The 20,407-nt window shown below is 37.8% G+C and overlaps 1 protein-coding gene across 1 annotated transcript in view; it reads left to right on the top strand.

The window, feature by feature from the left end:
• Positions 1–195: 195 nt before the first annotated feature.
• LOC117416172 (FYVE, RhoGEF and PH domain-containing protein 6-like) overlaps positions 196–20,407 on the top strand; it is a 32,661-nt gene continuing 12,449 nt past the window's right edge. Inside the window, exons 1-11 of the mRNA XM_034027247.3 lie at positions 196–334; positions 3,510–5,856; positions 9,741–9,864; positions 11,655–11,716; positions 11,827–11,857; positions 14,839–14,990; positions 15,396–15,552; positions 16,037–16,124; positions 18,719–18,769; positions 20,182–20,240; positions 20,329–20,400. Of these exons, the coding sequence (XP_033883138.3) occupies positions 316–334; positions 3,510–5,856; positions 9,741–9,864; positions 11,655–11,716; positions 11,827–11,857; positions 14,839–14,990; positions 15,396–15,552; positions 16,037–16,124; positions 18,719–18,769; positions 20,182–20,240; positions 20,329–20,400 (3,162 nt within the window). The 5' untranslated portion in view covers positions 196–315. The remainder of the gene's footprint in view (positions 335–3,509; positions 5,857–9,740; positions 9,865–11,654; positions 11,717–11,826; positions 11,858–14,838; positions 14,991–15,395; positions 15,553–16,036; positions 16,125–18,718; positions 18,770–20,181; positions 20,241–20,328; positions 20,401–20,407) is intronic.

The raw sequence follows: 20,407 nt of genomic DNA, 5'->3' as shown, positions 1-20,407 counted from the left end.
CAGACGCAGGCGCTGTAGGGGATGCCCGTTCCGTTCCATATCAAGCCTTTCTTTTAACGTCATTGAGGGAGCAATATTCTTGAAAGACTCGCTAGTGGGAAAGTAGCGCTGTGAGTAGCAGACTGGAACTTACAAGAACGAGCGAACAGAGAACTCTTACATTTGGGTATAAGAACAAAGTCCGTTGGGATTATTGGGCTACCAGATCACCCCATGGGAACAACATTTACCATTGCTTCTTGGAGTTTGAGATGAAAGGGGGAAACGAAGGAATATATCCCGATTAAAAAAACAATTTGAGTGAAATGAAAGAACATGGAAATCATGAGTGCAGGTTAGTTTCTTATCTTGGCTCCGTACCTTCGGTCCCAATGAGAATAATGTGTAATTAAAATAATGAGCAAATTATACTATTAGCCTACGTTAGGTCCAGATTTAAGCGTTTTAAAACTGTTTTGAGGAGTAAAGTCAATAATTGTACTGGTAAACAATACTGCACAACTATAAGATTCTGAATGAAGGTCGTCAAGTTTCACAGTTTAACGTTACAGTGGGCTAATTTAAAAAATAAATACAAAAGTAGATTATAGAAACAGTAAACACTTTTTTTTTGTTAACGTAAAAAATAAAACTTTAGTCTTTGTTGTATCCGTGACCTAGTACATCATGTGTATATTGATTAATAATGAGTATATTTAATTAATTGATAAGTCCTATTCAGATTCTGCAGTATGTTCTTCTCTGAGCAGTCATGCACACGGAACACAATTAGTAAAACAAAACAAAAGCAACTGAATAGTTCATTGAAGTGATTTGGGATTTAAATGCCACATTAAGCAGAGTGCGTACAGTTGTGTTTATAGTAATTTAGTTTTCAGGTATTACCAACTTGTTTTCAGATTGCAGGAGAAAAGGGCATTGTACGTCTCCGTACAAAGGTGCTATATACGGTGTTTGTATTGTTCTTTATTTTAATAACCAGGTTTGAAACAAGAAACTGCACAATCACGATGACACCGTGTCGAATATTAGTGAAACAACCCTGATGTATACATTATGTTTACTATTATCTATGTTGGACACGGCTTCTGCAAAACAAATCTACCAAAACAAAATAGATGTTATTCGCCGTGTAATTAAGTTATTTAGCAGGAGTGGCTCTTCATGGTCTGAGAACTCTTCAGCTTTCTGTATAGGTACCGGTACAGTGCATGTTTTCTTTTCTTTCGAAAACATAAATCCAGTTGTCACAGAAACAAAATAAATTCACATTTGGAAGACCACCTAGGCTGCTGAGAATTAGACCGTTGGGTAATCACTTCGATTTCTTATGTATTACCAAAGACAAGCAAATAAGGTGTTTAGGCGTGCATACAGTATTAAAAATATATTTTATTTTGTAGTGGCACCATTACGTTATTTTAAATCTGTGTGCTGTGGGGACATATTGCTTTCAGTGGGAAAATATTTCAAAACATATTTCCGTTACTTAATAAAAACAAGCCAGCCTCTTAAAAATACTTTCAAGAGGGTGCACCTAACATGGAAATTACTTGCCTAGCATATTTTATTTATCTTCAGCAATGGGGAAGCTTGGGAGTAGTTTAACCATTCTGCTATAATGCAGAAAGCATCAAAGAAAAGCTGAAAAACCTTCATCGAGTGTGGCATTTTAGCATTGAAATTCAATCGAATTGACCCACTTGGACTGCTAAACAAAGATCGTAATACAGCACAGTTACTTTATAGATTAAATATAAGGCACATGCTTTTGAAAACGATTTAACATGACATTAAAAAAGATTCACAATACACTACTGTACAAGCATGGCATGGGAACAAGGCCAGCTCCTTACTAGATGTGTTTTTTTCTCGTACACAACACAGCTGTACAAATATAGGAATCCAGTAAGGTATGTGGAGTCTTACTTGGGTATTATTAACTGATTTGTACAGTACATGCAGCAGAACTGCCAATTGGTATGTATTAATCTATTAATGTATTAAGATGTTGGAATAATACTGTGTTCTGTGATTCTATCAATCAAGTTTGCTAGGTAGACATATAACCCATTCGATGTGATATAACATTCCCCATAGATTAAGCCCCTTAGAGGATGTTTAGCTTTTGTTCACAAAACTTCAACTTGTAGTTTATTTTGGTTAGGGGCTAGGTGTATACTGTGCTGATTTTACTTTTTTAATAAGCCGATTTATTTTTTGAATCTTTAGAGAGGGCAAAAATGTTTGGATGTTGATACAGAGCGTTTAATTTAATGCGGTACTCTATACCCTGTCTGTATATTTTGAAGATGTTCATTTTTTCTCTCTGCCTCCTGAGCCTAAAGGTTTTTGCAGTATAAAACTGAAAGACTTTTCTAATCAAACACTGAATGTTAAATCTCTAAGGCAGGCAAGATAATTGAATTACGATTAAATTACATAGAGCAGACAGTAGGTGCAGTGCAGTATGTTCAGCAATGGGGGCAGTCTTGCTTTACTCTGGCTTAGATTGTTTAATCTTTGGTACAACGTTTGCTGTACAAGCGCCACTGTAATTTGAAGCCAAGGAAAAAAAAAACCCTTCAGTGCAGATGTCTCACATTCCATGTGAGGTTTTCTTAAGGACAAATAAAGCATTGTTTCTGTGACTTATTTTTCTATGGCTGCACACTCTACCTTTTTAGCAGTTGTCTGCTACCTCTGTTTCTCTGCCTCACAGCACAGCTGTGGTGGAGAGACTCAGTTTGACCTTCCTGTAACCCCGAAGCTCCTCGTCCCTTGCCCCACCTCTGGTTTCATTTTTGGGTGTGCAAGGAGTAGTTTTGGGGCTCCAGTTGCCACGTGGGATTCAGGGACACTTTTTTGTTTTTAAGAATAAACTGACTATTTTGGCTGTGATTTACTATGATTTCTATTTTTAAATACACAAGACAGAACTCAGTTAAACTAAAGCTCCCTCTTGTGCTGTCTGCCAGACACATGCTTTGTTTATTGGGATATATTTGTGGGCTACTTGGTAGGACATTTTAAAGGTTGTAAGTTTTAAAATTCACTTTTTTAACATTTTGATTAGATTTTATAAGTTATCCGTGAGAATTTAATACTGGCACCAAAAATATGTGCATTTGCAACCTCAAAATACAATAAATAATAATAATAATAATAATAATAATAATAATAATAATAATAATAATAATAATAAAAATAATAATTGTACTTCAGATCTATTACTGTATTTGTTTAAGTTTTGTTGTTGTTTTGAGTAGGCGCAATGGATAACAATGTATTTACAGTTCATGAATTGCAAAAGAGCATTGAAAATGTAATCTTATTTCATCACATATTACACATTTTTGGAAATTTGATAAAGAATAAAAAGTGACATTATTTTTGTTTAAATAACTGTTCAACTTTAGGACAAGTCCATGCTTTAGGCATTGTCCTAAAGTAGTGTATGATTTTTATTTTTGTAAGACAGGAAACGAACTGTTTTTTTCTCTTTGTAGATATAAAGAAGCCACCAGTGGCCCCCAAACCCAAGTTTGCTGTGACCCAGAAGCCTCTTCCTCCACCAGTTGCACCCAAGCCAGATATAGTGCTGTCACATTCTGCCCCTTTGCCGAAGAAAGCCAAGCCAATAGTAGCGCCAAAACCAAGGCTACCGAAAAGCTCTTCTGTTCCTGAAGTGAAACCTTGCCCTCAAAAAAACAACAATAAAAACCTAAAGGAAGAGAAGATTGACTTGTCCCAGAACTTGGGTGTCCTTAATTGTAAAAATGGCTTGCAGAAAGAACTGCATGAGATTAATTCCAGCTATATCATACCAACATGCACCTGCAGCTTTGATTGTAGCCATAAATGCAATAATACAGAGCACTGCAACGACGATGAAATCTTCATTGGTCAGCTGGAAAAGGTCTGGCAAAATGAAAACATTGATGGACAATGTTTTCTTCCAAGGACAAGAATCAAACAAGATGTTGGCCAGGAAAAGGCTTTGAACAAGAATCAGGTGGTCCTCAAGGCCAGCTTTTTGGAACAAAAACTCAAAGGTGTTTTGGTCCAAGCTGTATCGCCTAATAATTATCACGTAAAGCAAAAACCTCTGGAGAAATCCAATACCATGAAAGAGGCTTCTGACACTGAACAGGTTTCATCCACAGCTAATTTTGGTGATCTTGCAGAAAAAAGTCCTGACCAATCAGAGAGTGGTAAAGTAGCCATTTCCAATGTGATTCAGCATCAAGAGGGACCAGGAAGTGCTGACAGCACAGTCATATCAACTGAGAGCAGACATCCACATGACTCTCCAGTACCACCAGCTGCACCAACTAAAGCTCTTCCAGTCCCAAAACCCAGAAAACCAAGAAATCCTGGGCTTATCAGACAAAACTGTATTGAAACATTTGTGGATGAAAAAACAGATAAGAGTGAGCTATTGCTAAATGAACCAGATAGACTCAGCAAGTGTAGTCAAATAAAGTCCCCAAATGTTTCTATTCATGCTCAGAGTGTTTCGTATCCCAGAAAGAGCAATGAAAATCCTGAGCTTTGTGAACTCCTGCCTGACGCAGACAGTGCTCCTCAAACAGTTGAAAAACCTGTGACGCCTGATGTGCTGTGTAATCATTTTCCATCATTTGAACAGGACAAAGCTGCTGACACGCCAGTCGAAATATCTGGGAATGTGGAAGATGAAGCTTGTAAACAATCCAATACAGAAACTGAAAGTGAAAACACCACTCCGACTGGGCAAAATAGCAACTTTATCCGTTATAGCACTTTGACTTTGAGTTTGCCAAAACAACTTAAACTGTCTTGCGATCTACAGCTGTCTGTAGCAAACAGCCCAGCTCTTGTAGAATTGAAAAATGGCAACAAGAAATTGCCTCTCAAAGCAGAACGGTCCCCGAGAGTGGCTCCAAAGAAGCCCCAAAGGCACAGTTTGCCAGCAGCAGGCTTGCTGAAAAAACACTTATCAACAGAGTTGAATGAGAGGAGTCCCAGTGCAACAGTAGAAACAAGCAATCCTGAATTCACAGATAATTTGCAAGGGCAGCCACAGGAGAAACCAACATGGAAGCTGCCTCACCCAATTGTACCCTTTTTAGGGAACCCTGAATCTTTAAAAAACGGCAATGCTCAGAATGTTCCTTGCACTGCGCCTCATATCGATCTCGGAAAAACCAGGGCAAAGTCGTTTTCATCAGCAGACATGGAAAGATCTGAGATCTCTCCCAAAACAGGTCAAAAGAAGAACTCTTTAAGGAAGTTCCTGGGCATGAAGCTTGCTGTGAAAATGTTTGACTTTCCCAAGTTTTTTACCAAGGGGAGCCAGTCGCTAGACAGCAGCACAGCAGTAGGAAATATCTCTGTGGAAGGAAATGGGTCCGACGGTGAGTTAAACCCCAGCACGCCGGGAGGTGATGGGAAAAGCAAACCGGTTAAGGCACTTTCCGCTGAATCGCACAATCCTGTGTCCCAGAAGCATGGGCTGAAACTGAAAGGCCAGTTTGACATGCAGAGCAGCAGGCTTGCCCAATGGGATTTAGTGGATGAGCCCGAAGGCCCTTGTTTACAGACCTCTGAGGAGGGGTGTTCACCGACAGATTTTTTCACAAGTCAAGGATCAGCTGTTGAATATGAGAACCTGCCTTATTATGAGGAAATCCCTGAATACATGAATTTGCCTTTCCTACATGCTTCTCGAAACCACACACCACACTCTCTGGCTTTTGACCGGCAAAATTCCTGCAGCCTGGAAGACTCTGAGACAAGCGTATATGAGGTACAGGAACCTTATGAACCCGCTAGGAGTTATATAACCTACAGGCAAAAGAACATATACTGCAGGTAATGCAATACTTTAATATATGTAATATTGTATGCATGGTGGAGGATAATCAAGGTTAATAATAGCAAAAATACTAACAATTAATTATGAAAATAATATATATATATATATATGTATATATATATATATATATATATATATATATATATATATATATATTTAAATCCATAATTCAGTCAATTAAGATTCCTAATAATTATATTACAGTTAATGGCAATTTATTTCTACAGTAAATGATTAAATGTTCACTTAAAATGGAATTAAAACTCTTGATGAAATCTAGAAGTCTTGACAACTACAGTATTAAAACCCCTCCAGTCACACATACCCTAGGAGTGTCCTAATGAAGCAATAGAGATTATAAACGTGGGGAGTTGGCATCAGACAGATTATTCCTGTCCTGATTTTGCATTTAACGTTTTACTGTAGTGTGGTTTTATTTATCAGTTGCTGACACACTGCATAAAAATACTTTCTCTTGACAACACAAATAATAAACAAATATGAATGGTATGTAGTGTTAACAATATAAATAATGTAAAGAATTGAAAGACTTGCCAGAAACAGACAGGAGTGGAGGAGCTTCGTCTCTGCCCTAAACGCCAGAGGCGTAATGGGTAGTAAGTAAGTGTATTATATCAGAATGGTTTACACAGTAGGTCTGATTAATTTACATTTACTATGGTAAAAAAGCTATCTAGAAGTTTGATACCTGAGCTACAATGCTCTCTCCAGGGAACCGGTGCCCTGTAATGGTATAAAAACAGTGTAGTCTGAACTCTTCTGAAGATGTTGGGCAGGTGGCATGTCACCTTGTGGAGTGGTGTGCTGACACAAATGAACAGCTGTGAGCCTGCAGGCCTGGATGGACCTTGAAATAAAAACAGCATACATTGTGAACATTTGTACAGTACCTCTGATCTAAATAGAGGTTTTAGACACAAGCCTTTTACTTGCCTACTTATATTTTGATATTAAAAACATACTGTGGAGTAAGTTCCACTTTCAGTATAGTGTTACTGTTATTTGTGGTTTTGTATGTAATAATCATACTAGTATAATTAAGTGTTATGACATACAACACAGTAGATTGCAACAGGTTACCAGGGCTACTGTAAAAACACAAGCTAGTCCTGCACCCAGTACTGGGTGTCAGAATTTCCCTTATTTAGATATATTATTGAAATGACTGTGTGCCAGGAACGTCTGCCATCAGGCCGCTGCTGCAGTAAATCTAGTCTGAACTGATTGTACAGCATGATTAATTCTCACTTAAGCCTGTAGGTTTACTACTAGGCATTGTTCATGCAGTTATAGGGTTTAAATATATTTCAGTATTATGGAGAGGTTGGTGACCCTGTTGACCACTGAGGACTAATATCAGGGCTTCTGGACCTACTGGAAAGTAATATTCACTGGAGTGTAAGTGCTTCCAGATGACAGTGTATGCTACCTGAAGGAAGGAAGCTTGTTTCGCTATTCATACAGTAAGTGGTCCATGTGGACTTCATTGCTATATTATTTGAGCCCCTGCTGATTTGTGTAAGGTTAAGATTATTTAATACAGACTACTGTTATAGTATGTCTTACCTATTGCATGCAATGCCTATCACACTAGAATGGATTGCACTGCTGTTTATTTGAACTTGAACAGATAAGATGTAAAATGCATTCCCACTGTGTAGGTACCCACAGTTTAGTTCCTAAATGAAATCGTAAAAAGAAGACGTTTAGTTGGCTTGATATTGAGCATGTATACAAACTGAGCAGGTGCAGCAATAAAGCACAGAAGAACTGTTTTTATACAGTGCCGAGGGCTGCAGGTGCTTGAAGGTTACGTGCTGCTTGTTTGTCAAAGTCACTGGAATGGAAAAACAGGAAACAAATTTGTATGTTGTTATGTTAATGGAAAGAAACTTAACCTTTCTGGTTGTTGTTATTGAGGAATTATTTTTTTCTTGTGATGATGAAAAATCAGTGGCTATACACATTTTATTTGAATGTCACTGTAAGCCTTGGCATACCGATTCAGGATGTGCTGATAGGATGACAATGCATTTACTGGCACACTGGTGCTTTACTGCCCTGTGTATTGCCACATACTCATTGTTATGCCCTGGATCTTTAGAAATAAAAAAGGGGAAAGTGTTTGAATGCCTATCTAAGCCTACAGTAGTCACTGTGGTATAGAATGTAATACAAGATTAAGTATAATCCAGAATGGTTTACTGTACTGTACGCAGTTCACAATTGCAAATGACAGGCAGAGGCTTCCTGTTTGTTGTTGGCCGTGCAGGTCGTAGGTCAGTTATTTTTGTTCAGCACGTATTAACATGGCAGCCAATGAATTTGCAGTAGAAAAAATAATATACTGTCTGATACGACTTCATCATTCGTCTTCTTTTTACCTTCGGTGCTTGGCTTGAAGCAAAAGCTTTAGTGAAGTTTTCTTTATACTTAAGATCTAACCTTCAAGCTTTTTACAGTGACAATTCAATTTATGTTATAATTGCCTTTTGAATTCACCGCTGTTCCGTTTTAAAGTGGTTTACTGAATTCTGAATTTCTTATGCCTTGCAGTATCCGTGCAGTTACACCATATTTTTTCCAGCTGGAATAAAATAAATCAGCTAACTGGTCTTGAAAGTGGTTTGTACGCCTAAGCAGTTACCTAGTAGCCTCCAGACAGATGAGTGTCTTGGTGTGCCCATTTTAGACTACAGTGAGTCAGCTCTGGCTACAGATCAATCCCCTATCTACTTTTCCACAGGTACTGTACTCCACCAGCTGCTGTACCTACTGAAGAAACTTGGCACTGATTATTTCTAGAAAATAATTGTGTTGTGCAATGTGCATGTTCTTTTACTGATGTGATACATTGTTAACTCCGGGTCTTTGTTTATACATGTTAGTTTTATGGCTTCCATTTCCAGCTTACTGTAGCGTGTCAGCCCTAATAATTTTGCTCAGGACCCTGTCAGGATAAAATGCCTTTCTATAACTGCTGTACTGTACTCTTGGCTTAAGTAGTTTTGGTAATAAATGAGTTTATCATGTTTGGCCATTGGTTGTTTTCTTTGATGTAAGAGCAAAGCAGCTGTATTTAGCAGTAAGTGACGGTTTCTTTCTGGACAGACGAAAGATACCTGGAACTGCTACAGAATCAAGCAATTGAAAGTAAATGAGGGTGAGGCAGGGAAATATAGTGATTAGGTCTGAGAACTACTGTGGGAGCCAAGGGATCCAACAGGTTGAAAGCCGGTGAATTCACCTTCTTTTGCCCAAGTCCCTCTCATCAGTTATAAGCAGTAACCAAACTGAAAATACCAAAAAAAATCTCGGTCAGGATTTCCTGACTGTGTTTACCATGTTAAAGTCACTCCATTCATTCGGTCCCTAGAGTAGGGTAGTCCACAGCACAAAACCTTTTAGGCAGCACAAGAGGCTGTATATATAGCTCCTTCACCCTGACGGAAAGCAGACACTTCTTCAGGCTAGGGTAGCAGCATTGAGCTATAGCAAATCATAAACTGGACTTGATATGAGAATCAATGGCTATGTAAGTGACAGCAGCGTATCACTATTCTTGGGTCTAAAGAAATCGTGTTTTTTTTAGTCACTATCTTTATATTATAGTTTTATTGCTAATGTATATGTAATTTTATTTCTATTGTTTCATTCGATGCATGCTGCTATGTCCTGGGCCTTGAGTTTTGTGGTGACAGGGACAGTGGTAATTAGACTGTATTTTATGTACCGATATAATGTCAGAGTGATTTTCTATCCCTTGTTCGTCAAGCATTGCTCTAAGGCTTTGCGTCTAGGCGTTTGTCCTGGTTTCCAGGTGGGAGTGAGTGACTGGGTTTTCCTGTTTTTTTGCCAGGCCCTCGCAGGACGAGGATCCTGATTTGGAGGATGTCCGCTCTGACGAAGAGGAAGTCATTTACAGCTCGGATGAAGAAGACGCCAGTTCAGCCTCCAGCAAAGGAGAGCTTGATCTGCTGGAGGTAAGCTAGGTGCTAGAATTTTTTTAATTTTTTTTATTTTATTTTTTTTTTATTAAAGGAAAGGCACAGAGCTAATCTATAAGCACTTTCTTAATGACCCAGGCCTGTTATTTTCTTGGCCATAAAATATTTATTTATTCTTAATTTTCAAAAACCCAATATTTCTTTCAAGATTTTGAAGACATCTATATTCCTGTCTTTAAAGTTCATAGACAAAGTACAGTATTGAACAAGGCCCGACAGTGAGGATGAATGTTTAGAATTCAGGGATCTAGATTTGCACTGTTGACAGTCAGGTCAGCATTAGGGGTTTAAGAGATGATCTGGTTCATGTCAAGGAATTCAAAAATGGCTCTTAGTGTTTGTAGTCATTATCAGGTGTTGCCAGATCTACATAAAACAACCAATTCACATCAATAGGACAGCCGCAATGTAGACTGCTGTTGCTATAATATTGTATCTGGACCCTCAAATATGTGTAGCTGAACAACTTCCAAAAATAAGTAGCTCTTGTTTTTGGGTCAGTGCACCCTCAACAAATTGGTTGACCTCTGGTCTGGTGCATTGTGGGATGAATGAATTTGAGACTGAAGTTGGCTATCATGAATGACATTCTTCTGCTGTGGGTACAGGCTGGTTTTAAACTGAAGAGAGCAGTTTTTTTTCTTTCTTATTTTTGTAGTTTGAATTATTGAGTGTCTACTTTAGTTTATTCTGTAAATGTACCTACCTGTTATGTCTTCACTTTTACCAGCTTGAAAAATCCTGTTTCTAAATATAATTAGAGGTCGGCACGGGTACCCTAAAACCCAGCTTTTAAATTACCCGACACTACCAAGGTCTCTTTTTACGACTCGGGTTTCTGTTTATTAATTTGAGATTTTAAAGCAAATGTAGAAAATGACAATACAGTTGTAAGCGTGGGTCTCTGGCTGGCGTAATAGACAACGTTAAACCAAGCTTTTCTTAACTGACAGGATATCACTGTTTTACAGGAAACAATCAATAACACAGCGAGCGTTAAGTACACCTATAGTAATAACTGCGGTGACTATTCTCAGCAATTAATCAGAAACAAAACAACATAACAACAGGGCATATCAAAAGTTGCTTGTGCGAACGTACATTTTAATTTAGGTGCACGTGTGTGACTACAAATTTATTTTTTGTTTGTTTGTTTAGGGGACAGTATAAAACAAAACAAATCAAAAAACAGGTCTAAATTTGCATAGCTCAATTGTAATATACTCTTGGAATGTAGTTTATTGGTGTCCACTGCCCACTGTTAATCACACATTAAAAACCACAAATCCCATACCCTGCCAATTTCACTGATTTTATCAGTGCGATGGTTACTTGTTTCCAGACAGTTTGAAAACTTGTCAAGCCAAAGTGCGGAAAATAACAAATTATTTTCATGTGATTGGAGAAGTTTCAAAAGAAAAACGCGATGAACAAAATTCAGATATGAACAATGAAGGTATTATTATTATTATTATTATTATTATTATTATTATTTCGATGTTTCCAATACTGAAAAAGGTTACACAAGTCTACAGCTCTTAAGGGACTAAATGTATGTGTACTATAACACACACTTAAAACATCATTATTATGTGAATTAAAAAAAAAAAAAAAAATACCCGAAAAGGATCCAGGTACCCGGGTATTTCACGGCGGGTACCCGGTTCCGGATTTGCTACCTGTGCCAACCTCTAATAATAATGATTAAATTGGAATGAGAATTATATATACACGATGGTTGCAATCTGTTTGTCTTTTAATTGCAGCTAGGAGGTAAGAAAACGAAAGTTGTCCACATCGCCAAGGAGATCATGAGTTCAGAGAAAGTGTGGGTATATTTTTTTTCAGAATTTTCTACAGATGTGCTTCTATTTAACTGAAATTTATATATATATATATATATATTTGTTTTTTATATATATATTTTTTTTTAAACAGGTTTGTGGATGTTCTCAAACTCCTTCATATTGTAAGTATTTATTTTTTTTAATTCTAAATACAATTCCTAAAATGTCTTTAAAGTTTACAGTCACTCTGTATGGTTCTTATTGCTATGGCTCATAGTGTGTGTGTGTGTGTTTTTTTTGTGTGACAAGCCTGTGTTTAGGTGTTTTTACATGAGATCAGCTGCTCTAGTTTCCTGTCGGACATATGGAACTAGATCAGCCAAAGAGTCTATAAAGAAGCAAGAACCAGCTGGCACTATACAGCTGAGGACTCTATGGTGCTGGTGCTTACTAATATAAAGACACTTTTGTCTGATCTAACCTATGTTGCCTACGTCTATGGCAGTATTGTTTGTACACTGCTTATGAGTATAAATGATAAAAGATTACATTGGTTATTGAACCACTGCAAGAAAAAAAGCATTTTATAATAAATCATCTTTTTAGTCCCCATTCAAAACATACACACACACATACACACAATGATTGTGAAAAAGAATCCAGTGTAAAGTGATCAAATGTCTTGCATCACCACTCCTGGGACCTGACAGGTGGTGTAATATTATAATGAGTTTCAGTTTAATGACAGATGTGTAGTAGGAGCCTCCTGAATTGCTCCTTTTTTGTAAGTTTTGTGCAAAGTTGGTATTGTTGAAGTGCAACAGCAGAGTGCTTACATCAGGATGTTTTCTTTGGGATTTAACATCTCGCTGTGGTTGTTTGAAAAAAAAAAGTATGCATAGTATATAAAACCTAATCTGGTCTCTTGGGAAGGTCTCTAGTATATAAAACCTAATCTGGTCTCTTTAAACTGCTTGGAGCTATTGAGGGGACAGCAGTTCTATTTTGGAGAATAATGAGAATGGCATGAACGTCTAGGAGTAAGGCTTAATAACCAAGGTGAACCTGATTAACAGATCAATACTTTGTTCATATCATCAATAAATGCTTGATTCCTCAGCTGTGGTAAGAGACCGAATAGTAAAAAAAAAAAAAAAAAAAGTGAAAAGGTGCAATAGACAACCACCTGTTGTCCAGTAAAAATCCAGTAAAAAAATTAAGGCAGCTGTTTAGAAGACAGCTGCCTTAATTAATAATAATAATAATAATAATAATAATAATAATAATAATAATAATAATAATGAAGGGACAGAATAAATAGTAGAGTGTGTGCAATTGATAAGATTAATTCTGGTTTTTTTTTACTTAAACAATATGCTCTTTTAACCTAAATTAAGTGGTAATTTTATTAATTCACTTGGGGCAAAAAGCCTTTTTACTCAAGTGTCAGCACATTGCTGCCCGTTAATGCTCAGAAGTCAACAACTCAAAAATACTTGAATGCTAAATATAATTTAATTTGAGGTTAATTTAAAGTTATGTAACTTCAATGGGAGAAAATGATACATTCCAGTAAATGGCTTTACGAATCTCTCTCCTGGTGCACTCTGCTTCTGATTGATGGTAACACTGTGCAGGTTTAACTGGAAGTTTTCCAGGGACGATGAGTTGGGGGGAGAGCCAAGGCTAAGTTTTGTCATCTAGAATGGCATGTGTTCTATAGAGGTCCCAGCTTGTCTCTTATTCATATGTCTACAGTATGTTTGCTGTAGGTTGTTCAGTCGCACTGTAAGTTACACCTTTGATTGTGAATTGCCCTGATCAGAGTAAGATTGTTTGGTTATCCCTGATTAAACCATGCAGTTGTTTTGGCTGCCATAGTGGTAGATATACTCGGCTGACTCTGTCTAGAACCAGGAAATAAAGATGCAGCTGAGGTAGGTGGTGTACTGTATGTTACGAACATACCAGACTTGTTTGTATGTTGAAAACAGCAAGTTCCACTTAGTCTTTTAGGATCCCCAGTGACTGAGTTCTACATGTCTGTGGTTGTGACTGAGCTGAGTTCTACATGTCTGTGGTTGTGACTGAGCTGAGTTCCAGCTTTCATAAATTAGACCATGTGAGCTAAAACTTGGAGGTTTAGGAGCTAATGGCAGGGAAATACCCTTTCTATCCAAGAACTACGTCTGTGTTTATTATCACGGCTGAATTCTATCCCAGATGCTGGATGTGGTAGTTCAGCATGTGGATCTCCACTAAATTCCTCTGATACCATGAATTTAGCAGTGAGTGAGCTCCAGTTCAGTTGATTCTTTAGAATATTGCTTGTGCAAAATAAATAAATAATGCACTCATAAATGTTTTGGGCATCCATCTTGCTACTCCCCCCATAAACATTATTTATAATGGTACATCTTTGTAGAGATGATAATGCTCTTTATAAATGAAGCATGGATAATTCTCCCACTTTTATCTGGAATAAGAATACTTTGGAATAAGAATACTTTAACCACTGGACAAAAGAAAGTGGTTAAAGAAAAGGACTTGTAACCAGGAGGTCCCCGGTTCAAATCCTACCTCAGCCACTGACTCATTGTGTGACCCTGAGCAAGTCACTTAACCTCCTTGTGCTCCGTCTTTCGGGTGAGACGTAATTGTAAGTGACTCTGCAGCTGATGCATAGTTCACACACCCTAGTCTGTGTAAGTTGCCTTGGATAAAGGCATCTGCTAAATAAACAAATAACAGTAGGTTGAAGCACTTCATTGGTGATTCATTTTTACATGGAAAGCTGGAACTGATTATCTCTTTGCTTTCGGTATGAGTGATGATGATGATCATTATGTCTGCTGTTTACTACAATAAATTACACAATTATACTGCCCCTAAATGTCATGAATATGCAAGTGCTGTGTGGTCTTCAGACAGCTGTGCAATTTCGCTGCTGTTTCTGGATATATAGTCACAATTTGCTTGATGCTTTCTGATATTCTTCATTGCCATATTGAAAGGGAAAAGGAACCCTTCTCCTTTTTACACTTAAATGTTTGCTTATGTTTTTACTGCATACAGTATAACCACGTAGGGTCCAAAGAACTGTTTTAATGAAATAACACCTTTTAAAACTTCTGAGATACACAGTCTGTTTCTCTGTCTGCAGGATTTCCGAGATGCTGTGGCCAAAGCCTCCCGGCAGATTGGGAAGCCTGTGATTGAGGACCGGATACTGAACCAGATTCTCTACTACCTTCCCCAGCTGTATGAGCTGAACCGGGACCTGCTGCGGGAGCTGGAGGAGCGAATGGCTCACTGGTAAACAACCTTGTCACAGTACTCCTGGTCACATGCTCCTGCTAACTCAGGAGTTCTACAGTGCTGTTTACAAGTAGGGTTTTCACATTTACTGAGAAATGTTAAAGGATCACAAACCAAACAGATATTTGAAGTAAGTTACCTTAATTCTGAAAGATTTAAAACACTGTAATGTGTCCCTTTTACCACGTAACTGGTTACTGTGGTCATGGCTACCATTGGCCCCATTCAACCAGCACTTGCTGCTTTGTTATAAGGTAGAACACAAATAATGCAGCCTCTTAATGCTCCCACAGCAGAGTTTATAATGGGGCGCACCTTATTTGTTTTCAGTTGGAAGTTTCTGTGTGGTGTTAGTATTTGTTTTGCTTGTTTTGTTTAAGTGGTATGTTTTGGTTCTTGTAGGAATGATAATCAAAGGATAGCTGACATCTTTGTGAAGAAGGGACCATACCTCAAAATGTATTCCACGTATATCAAAGAGTTTGATAAGAATGTGGCATTGCTGGATGAACAGTGCAGGAAGAACCCTGTATTTGCTGGAGTTGTGAAGGAGTTTGAGGTAACCACAAATATAAAACAATGATGATTACCTTTTATAATGTGACATATACAATAAGGCTTTATATACCAGTGGTTCTCCACTCCAGGCTCCAGTCAATCTGTCCAGCTTTTCATTTTAACTAGATCTAATTTCCCATCTTGGGGACTCTGTCAGTAAACACTGTTTCTGAGTGTTGTATTTTATGTGCTATTGAAAACTGCTTCAACATATATTTAGTTCCTGGTTGAGCCAACAACTTGCTCCTTTTTTGGTGAACTGGAGTTGAGAACCAGTGACATGTTATTTTGTCAACCAGCCTAATGAGGCACCCTGTGCCATAAAAGGGGTTTTCTGAATTCAGCCAAAAGTTATCTGTGGGTTAAGTGTTTGAAAACTCTGCAGAGATCACTGAAGCAAACAGTGGGTTTGTACCAGTTTTTTCTAAACATTTTTGAATTTCAGAAGGGTTGCTCTCGATCATATCATTTTTCTGTGCTTTCAGATGAGCCCGCGCTGTGCAAGCTTGGCACTCAAACATTACCTGCTGAAACCTGTGCAGAGAATTCCACAGTACAGACTGCTGCTCACAGGTACCTGTTCATTACCATAGGCACGCATCTTTTAATTCCACAAAATGGATTAAGCTGTGTTTCTAAGAATAGAAAGTTATCTGCTACTTCAATGGTGTTAAATCGCTGTAATTTTACATTTTCCCTTATTTGGCCTGAGGCACCAGTATTGCTAAGGAAATCACCCCCCTTTTTTTTTTTTTAATATAGTAAAACCTTGTCGGGTCTGTCCTAGCTGTCCGTGAAAGATCTAGCTCAGTTCTCTGAAGCTCCTGTGTTTATTAACAGTTTGTATTTGCTAAAAGTAAACAGTGGAGTATTCATGTTCAATACAACAATGTGAAATAAACATAAGCCAAATAAAACTTCAGTAAAAACAACAACAACAAAACCACCTTCCTTTGAGTTGCACGAACAGTTTAAATAGTCACAAGACATTCATTTCCAGATGTGGGTGGAACACTCGTCACTGAGGAAAAGGGGCTGTTTAAAGTGACCATATTTTACATCATAGACTCTTGTTCTAAAAGCAGTGGTAAAAAACAGAAAAACCAAAAACTCCCACAGGAATCATTTGTTTTTAGAACTTAACTGCAGTTCTGTAGAGCAGAAGAGTTCTTTTACCTTCGCCTCTGTCTTGATATATGCATGCAGACAGAAGCTGCTCTGGAAAGGTATAATCCTGGTATTTATAGAGCTATACTGAAACAAATTATCCAATCTTCTATTTTACTTTTAATAAATTTTATAAAAATGCAATACATGTTACTCAATTTACCGGACTAAAAAGTTGAACAGTGTGAGCTTCTCCAAATTTCCGCACTCTCAATACACGAAGACCTTTAGGGGAAAACGAGACAAAAAAAAGAACATTTTGTGAAGAGCACCCTTTTATTTTTAGGTGTGGGTGTTTCGTCATCAATCTTTAGCAGTCTCAGTAAGATTTTTTACTTAAAATCAGGAGATAAGTAAATCATCTGTAGGGAACTGTAACAGGGCGAGCAGCCCTGTACATTGTTTATTTATTTTTAGATCGGGGTCTCCCCCTCCGCCCCTGTGCAGAGTATTGTTTTTGTTTATTATGATTTATTGTATTATTGTATTTATGTCGGCGAGCGCTGTGTTATTGTTTTGTTTATTTTTTAAAACGTGTCCTGGCAGAGGCGAGATCAGTGCTCGTCCTCTGCCAGGAGTAATAATTAAAACTCGTGCAGAAGGTGGCCATCTCCCGAATTAATTAGGTGATTTTATTTGTTGCTAATCGGGAGATGGTCACCTGTTATAAAAAGCCTGCAGATCTCCAACTCGGGGTGGGTGTTGGAAGGAGAGTGAGCGAGAGGATTAAAACGAAACTAAATCATAGCATACAGGAACAGTGACAGCGACTGCCCAGCCTGACCTGTATGGTTCATGGTTTATTTATTTTGGATTTTGTGTTCGTGATTTGGTTTTGTTTACCCTTTTATTTTGCTCTGTGAGCAAGTGTTCTTTTGTTTAAATATTTATTTTATTTTTGGTTGCTTTAAATAAAACGGCGCCCGCGCCACTGCATCATACCTTTTTGTTTTTGTTGTCCCTTCTTCTGCCGTGACGTCAGACCAGTCAGCCATTCCTGTCACAGGAACACAGTCCATAGATTACATATTGGCACAGGGAATGGTCTGGCACTTCATCATTTGTATTGATTTATTTTTTTTCTGTTTGCTTTTTTCATCCTAAATTCCAGGTGTTGTAAAAATGTGTCACTTTCCAGTTGTTTTTCAGTGATCTGAGCGTTGTATACTCTAGACGGAAGTTCTGCAGTTGTCTGAACTTTATGCCTCGTATCTGATCTCTGTAAAATAGTGTGTACTACAGTACAGCTGTCTAGACTTCTTTTTATTATTATTATTATTATTTATTTCTTAGCAGATGCTCTTATCCAGGGCGACTTACAATTGTTACAAGATATCACATTATTTTTACATACAATTACCCATTTATACAGTTGGGTTTTTACTGGAGCAATCTAGGTAAAGTATCTTGCTCAAGGGTACAGCAGCAGTGTCCCCTACCAGGGACTGAACCCACGACCCTCCGGTCAAGAATCCAGAGCCCTAACCACTACTCCACACTGCTTATGGTAGATCATATTGAATTGCAAGGAGATCAGGAAACAGACATCCAAGGGGTGTCCTTTAAAGATAAGACTACCACACCAGCTTTTAGACACTTCAGGCTAGAATCATCTATACATTTTAGAAAAAAAAAAAAATTGGCACACTAGAAAACTGATCTGGAGATAGAACAGTCTGCTGTTATTTGCTAATGTATGAATATTCACACTGTGAAAACACTGTACTGTAGCTTATCCTTTTAAACCGCTGATCATTCGTCCTCAAGTAGCAGAACTGCCATCTAGTGGAATAAGTTTCAAATTGCAACTAAATAAATGCAAAGAAAACTACATACAATAATGTTAAATTAAATAACCTTCACACAAGTATATAACATGTAGTCAAAAAATATTGTTATTGTATTTTTATTCCTAAAATGAAATTGTAATGTTAGGTGCTATGAATGTTACAATTATTCTTTTCCTTTCCTTACCAGAAACTTGTATTTTGTGTTTGCAGATTACTTGAAAAACCTGATTGAAGATTCCACAGATTATAGAGATACACAAGGTACTGCAAAAACTGCATTCTTCTGGTTTATTTTCCATAGCTTTGCCTTTTGTAATATATGCACCATCCCTTTCCAGTAGAATATAATCTGGACATAAATTGGTGATTTATTTTTTGCTAAATGAAGGACCAATCAGTGTGTCCAGGACTGATACACCCTCCTTCTGCAAGCAGCTTCAGTCAGGTCTCAGAATTGACGCCGATTAGAAAAGCATTCTTGTTGAAGGTAGAGTGGGCTCAGGGGCTTCACAACCTCAATCAATGACCTAGTTGGGGATGCAGGTCCAATATCTTAGACTTATCACCTATCAGTGATGCATCATTTTGATTGAAATACAGGTCTTCACCTTGCTGTAAATGCTCAGTCTCATTTTGATGGTGCATCTTCAAACCTTCCTTCCAGCATCATTGTTGCGACACTGAATTGATGTTTAAACCAAATAACTCTGAACTTAATTTAGGTCCCGTTCATGTTATTTAGGGGTAGTCGCCATGGTAACATTAGGGGTGGTCGTTTCATAACATTAGCTTTATTCGGCAAGGATTTTATAATCCTTGATTCGGTGCATGAAGACGCTTAAAAACTAGACCAAAAAATACTTGTAGTGGAAACTCTTCCAGTGAGCATAGCTGACTGCGAAAGTGGGTTTGCATCCCTGTCAGCGTTTAATTTTTAAAATAAGGGAGCTTTTGTAAACTGAAATCTAGTGGCCTGAGTAAGTGAATACCTACATAACACAAAGGCACACAACTATTCCACTGTATTAGTTGGTGGTAGAATGAGAGGATGAACTCGATCACGCTCTGTTCGCCCACCCTAATGATAGACTGGTGATACGCTGCTCCTGTAAGGGCTTTTTATGAGTACAAAACTGAAACATAGTAATAGCAGTCATTTATTTTTTTTAAATGGATGTTTGTTTAATCGTTCTGATTATGTGTTTTATCACGATCTTGTTTGCACAAGGTTTCTGGAAAATCGTATGAGATTTTCAGATTGATATCGAAAAATATAGCCCATTATCAGCAAAAAATATTTAGGGTTAGGTGGGTAAACGGAACCACACATATTTTTTTTTATTTGGCCTTAGCTTTACTTGTGGTAAACCTGTTACATGTACAACCTCACCTATAAAGCATATGTTGCTTGGCACTTGACATGTTAAAATAGTGTGTTGACAGGGGTTTATCTTGTGCTGCAGTCACAGAAACTAGCATCATTTTACCTAGGTAGGTTAATGGTTTACTGCGAATGTGTGGTGTACAACATTTGCTGGTTAGTTTGTGTATAAACATGAATGAAAATCATAAAATTGTCTTTGGTTTTGTGCTGGCTGTTCTGGACAATTCTAACAAGCTGTTAGAATGTCGCCATATATTAAAGCATTCTAAACATATTCCTTTACATGCAGCTGCTCTTATCGTTGTCATAGAAGTGGCCAATCATGCAAATGACATCATGAAACAAGGGGTAAGTCCAACAATAATAATGGAAAATTCCAAGTCTGGGGAACCCTTTTATTCTTTGGTGCACTCATATCATTGTAATTGCCCCACAGGATAACTTTCAGAAGCTCATGCAGATCCAGTATAGTTTGAATGGTCACCCTGAGATTGTTCAGCCGGGGAGGGTAAGTG

Source organism: Acipenser ruthenus, chromosome 7 (assembly GCF_902713425.1).
Source record: "Acipenser ruthenus chromosome 7, fAciRut3.2 maternal haplotype, whole genome shotgun sequence".
Taxonomy (NCBI): domain Eukaryota; kingdom Metazoa; phylum Chordata; class Actinopteri; order Acipenseriformes; family Acipenseridae; genus Acipenser; species Acipenser ruthenus.
The sequence above is the reverse complement of the archived record's forward strand: the minus strand, read 5'-3'. Positions and strand labels throughout refer to the sequence as shown.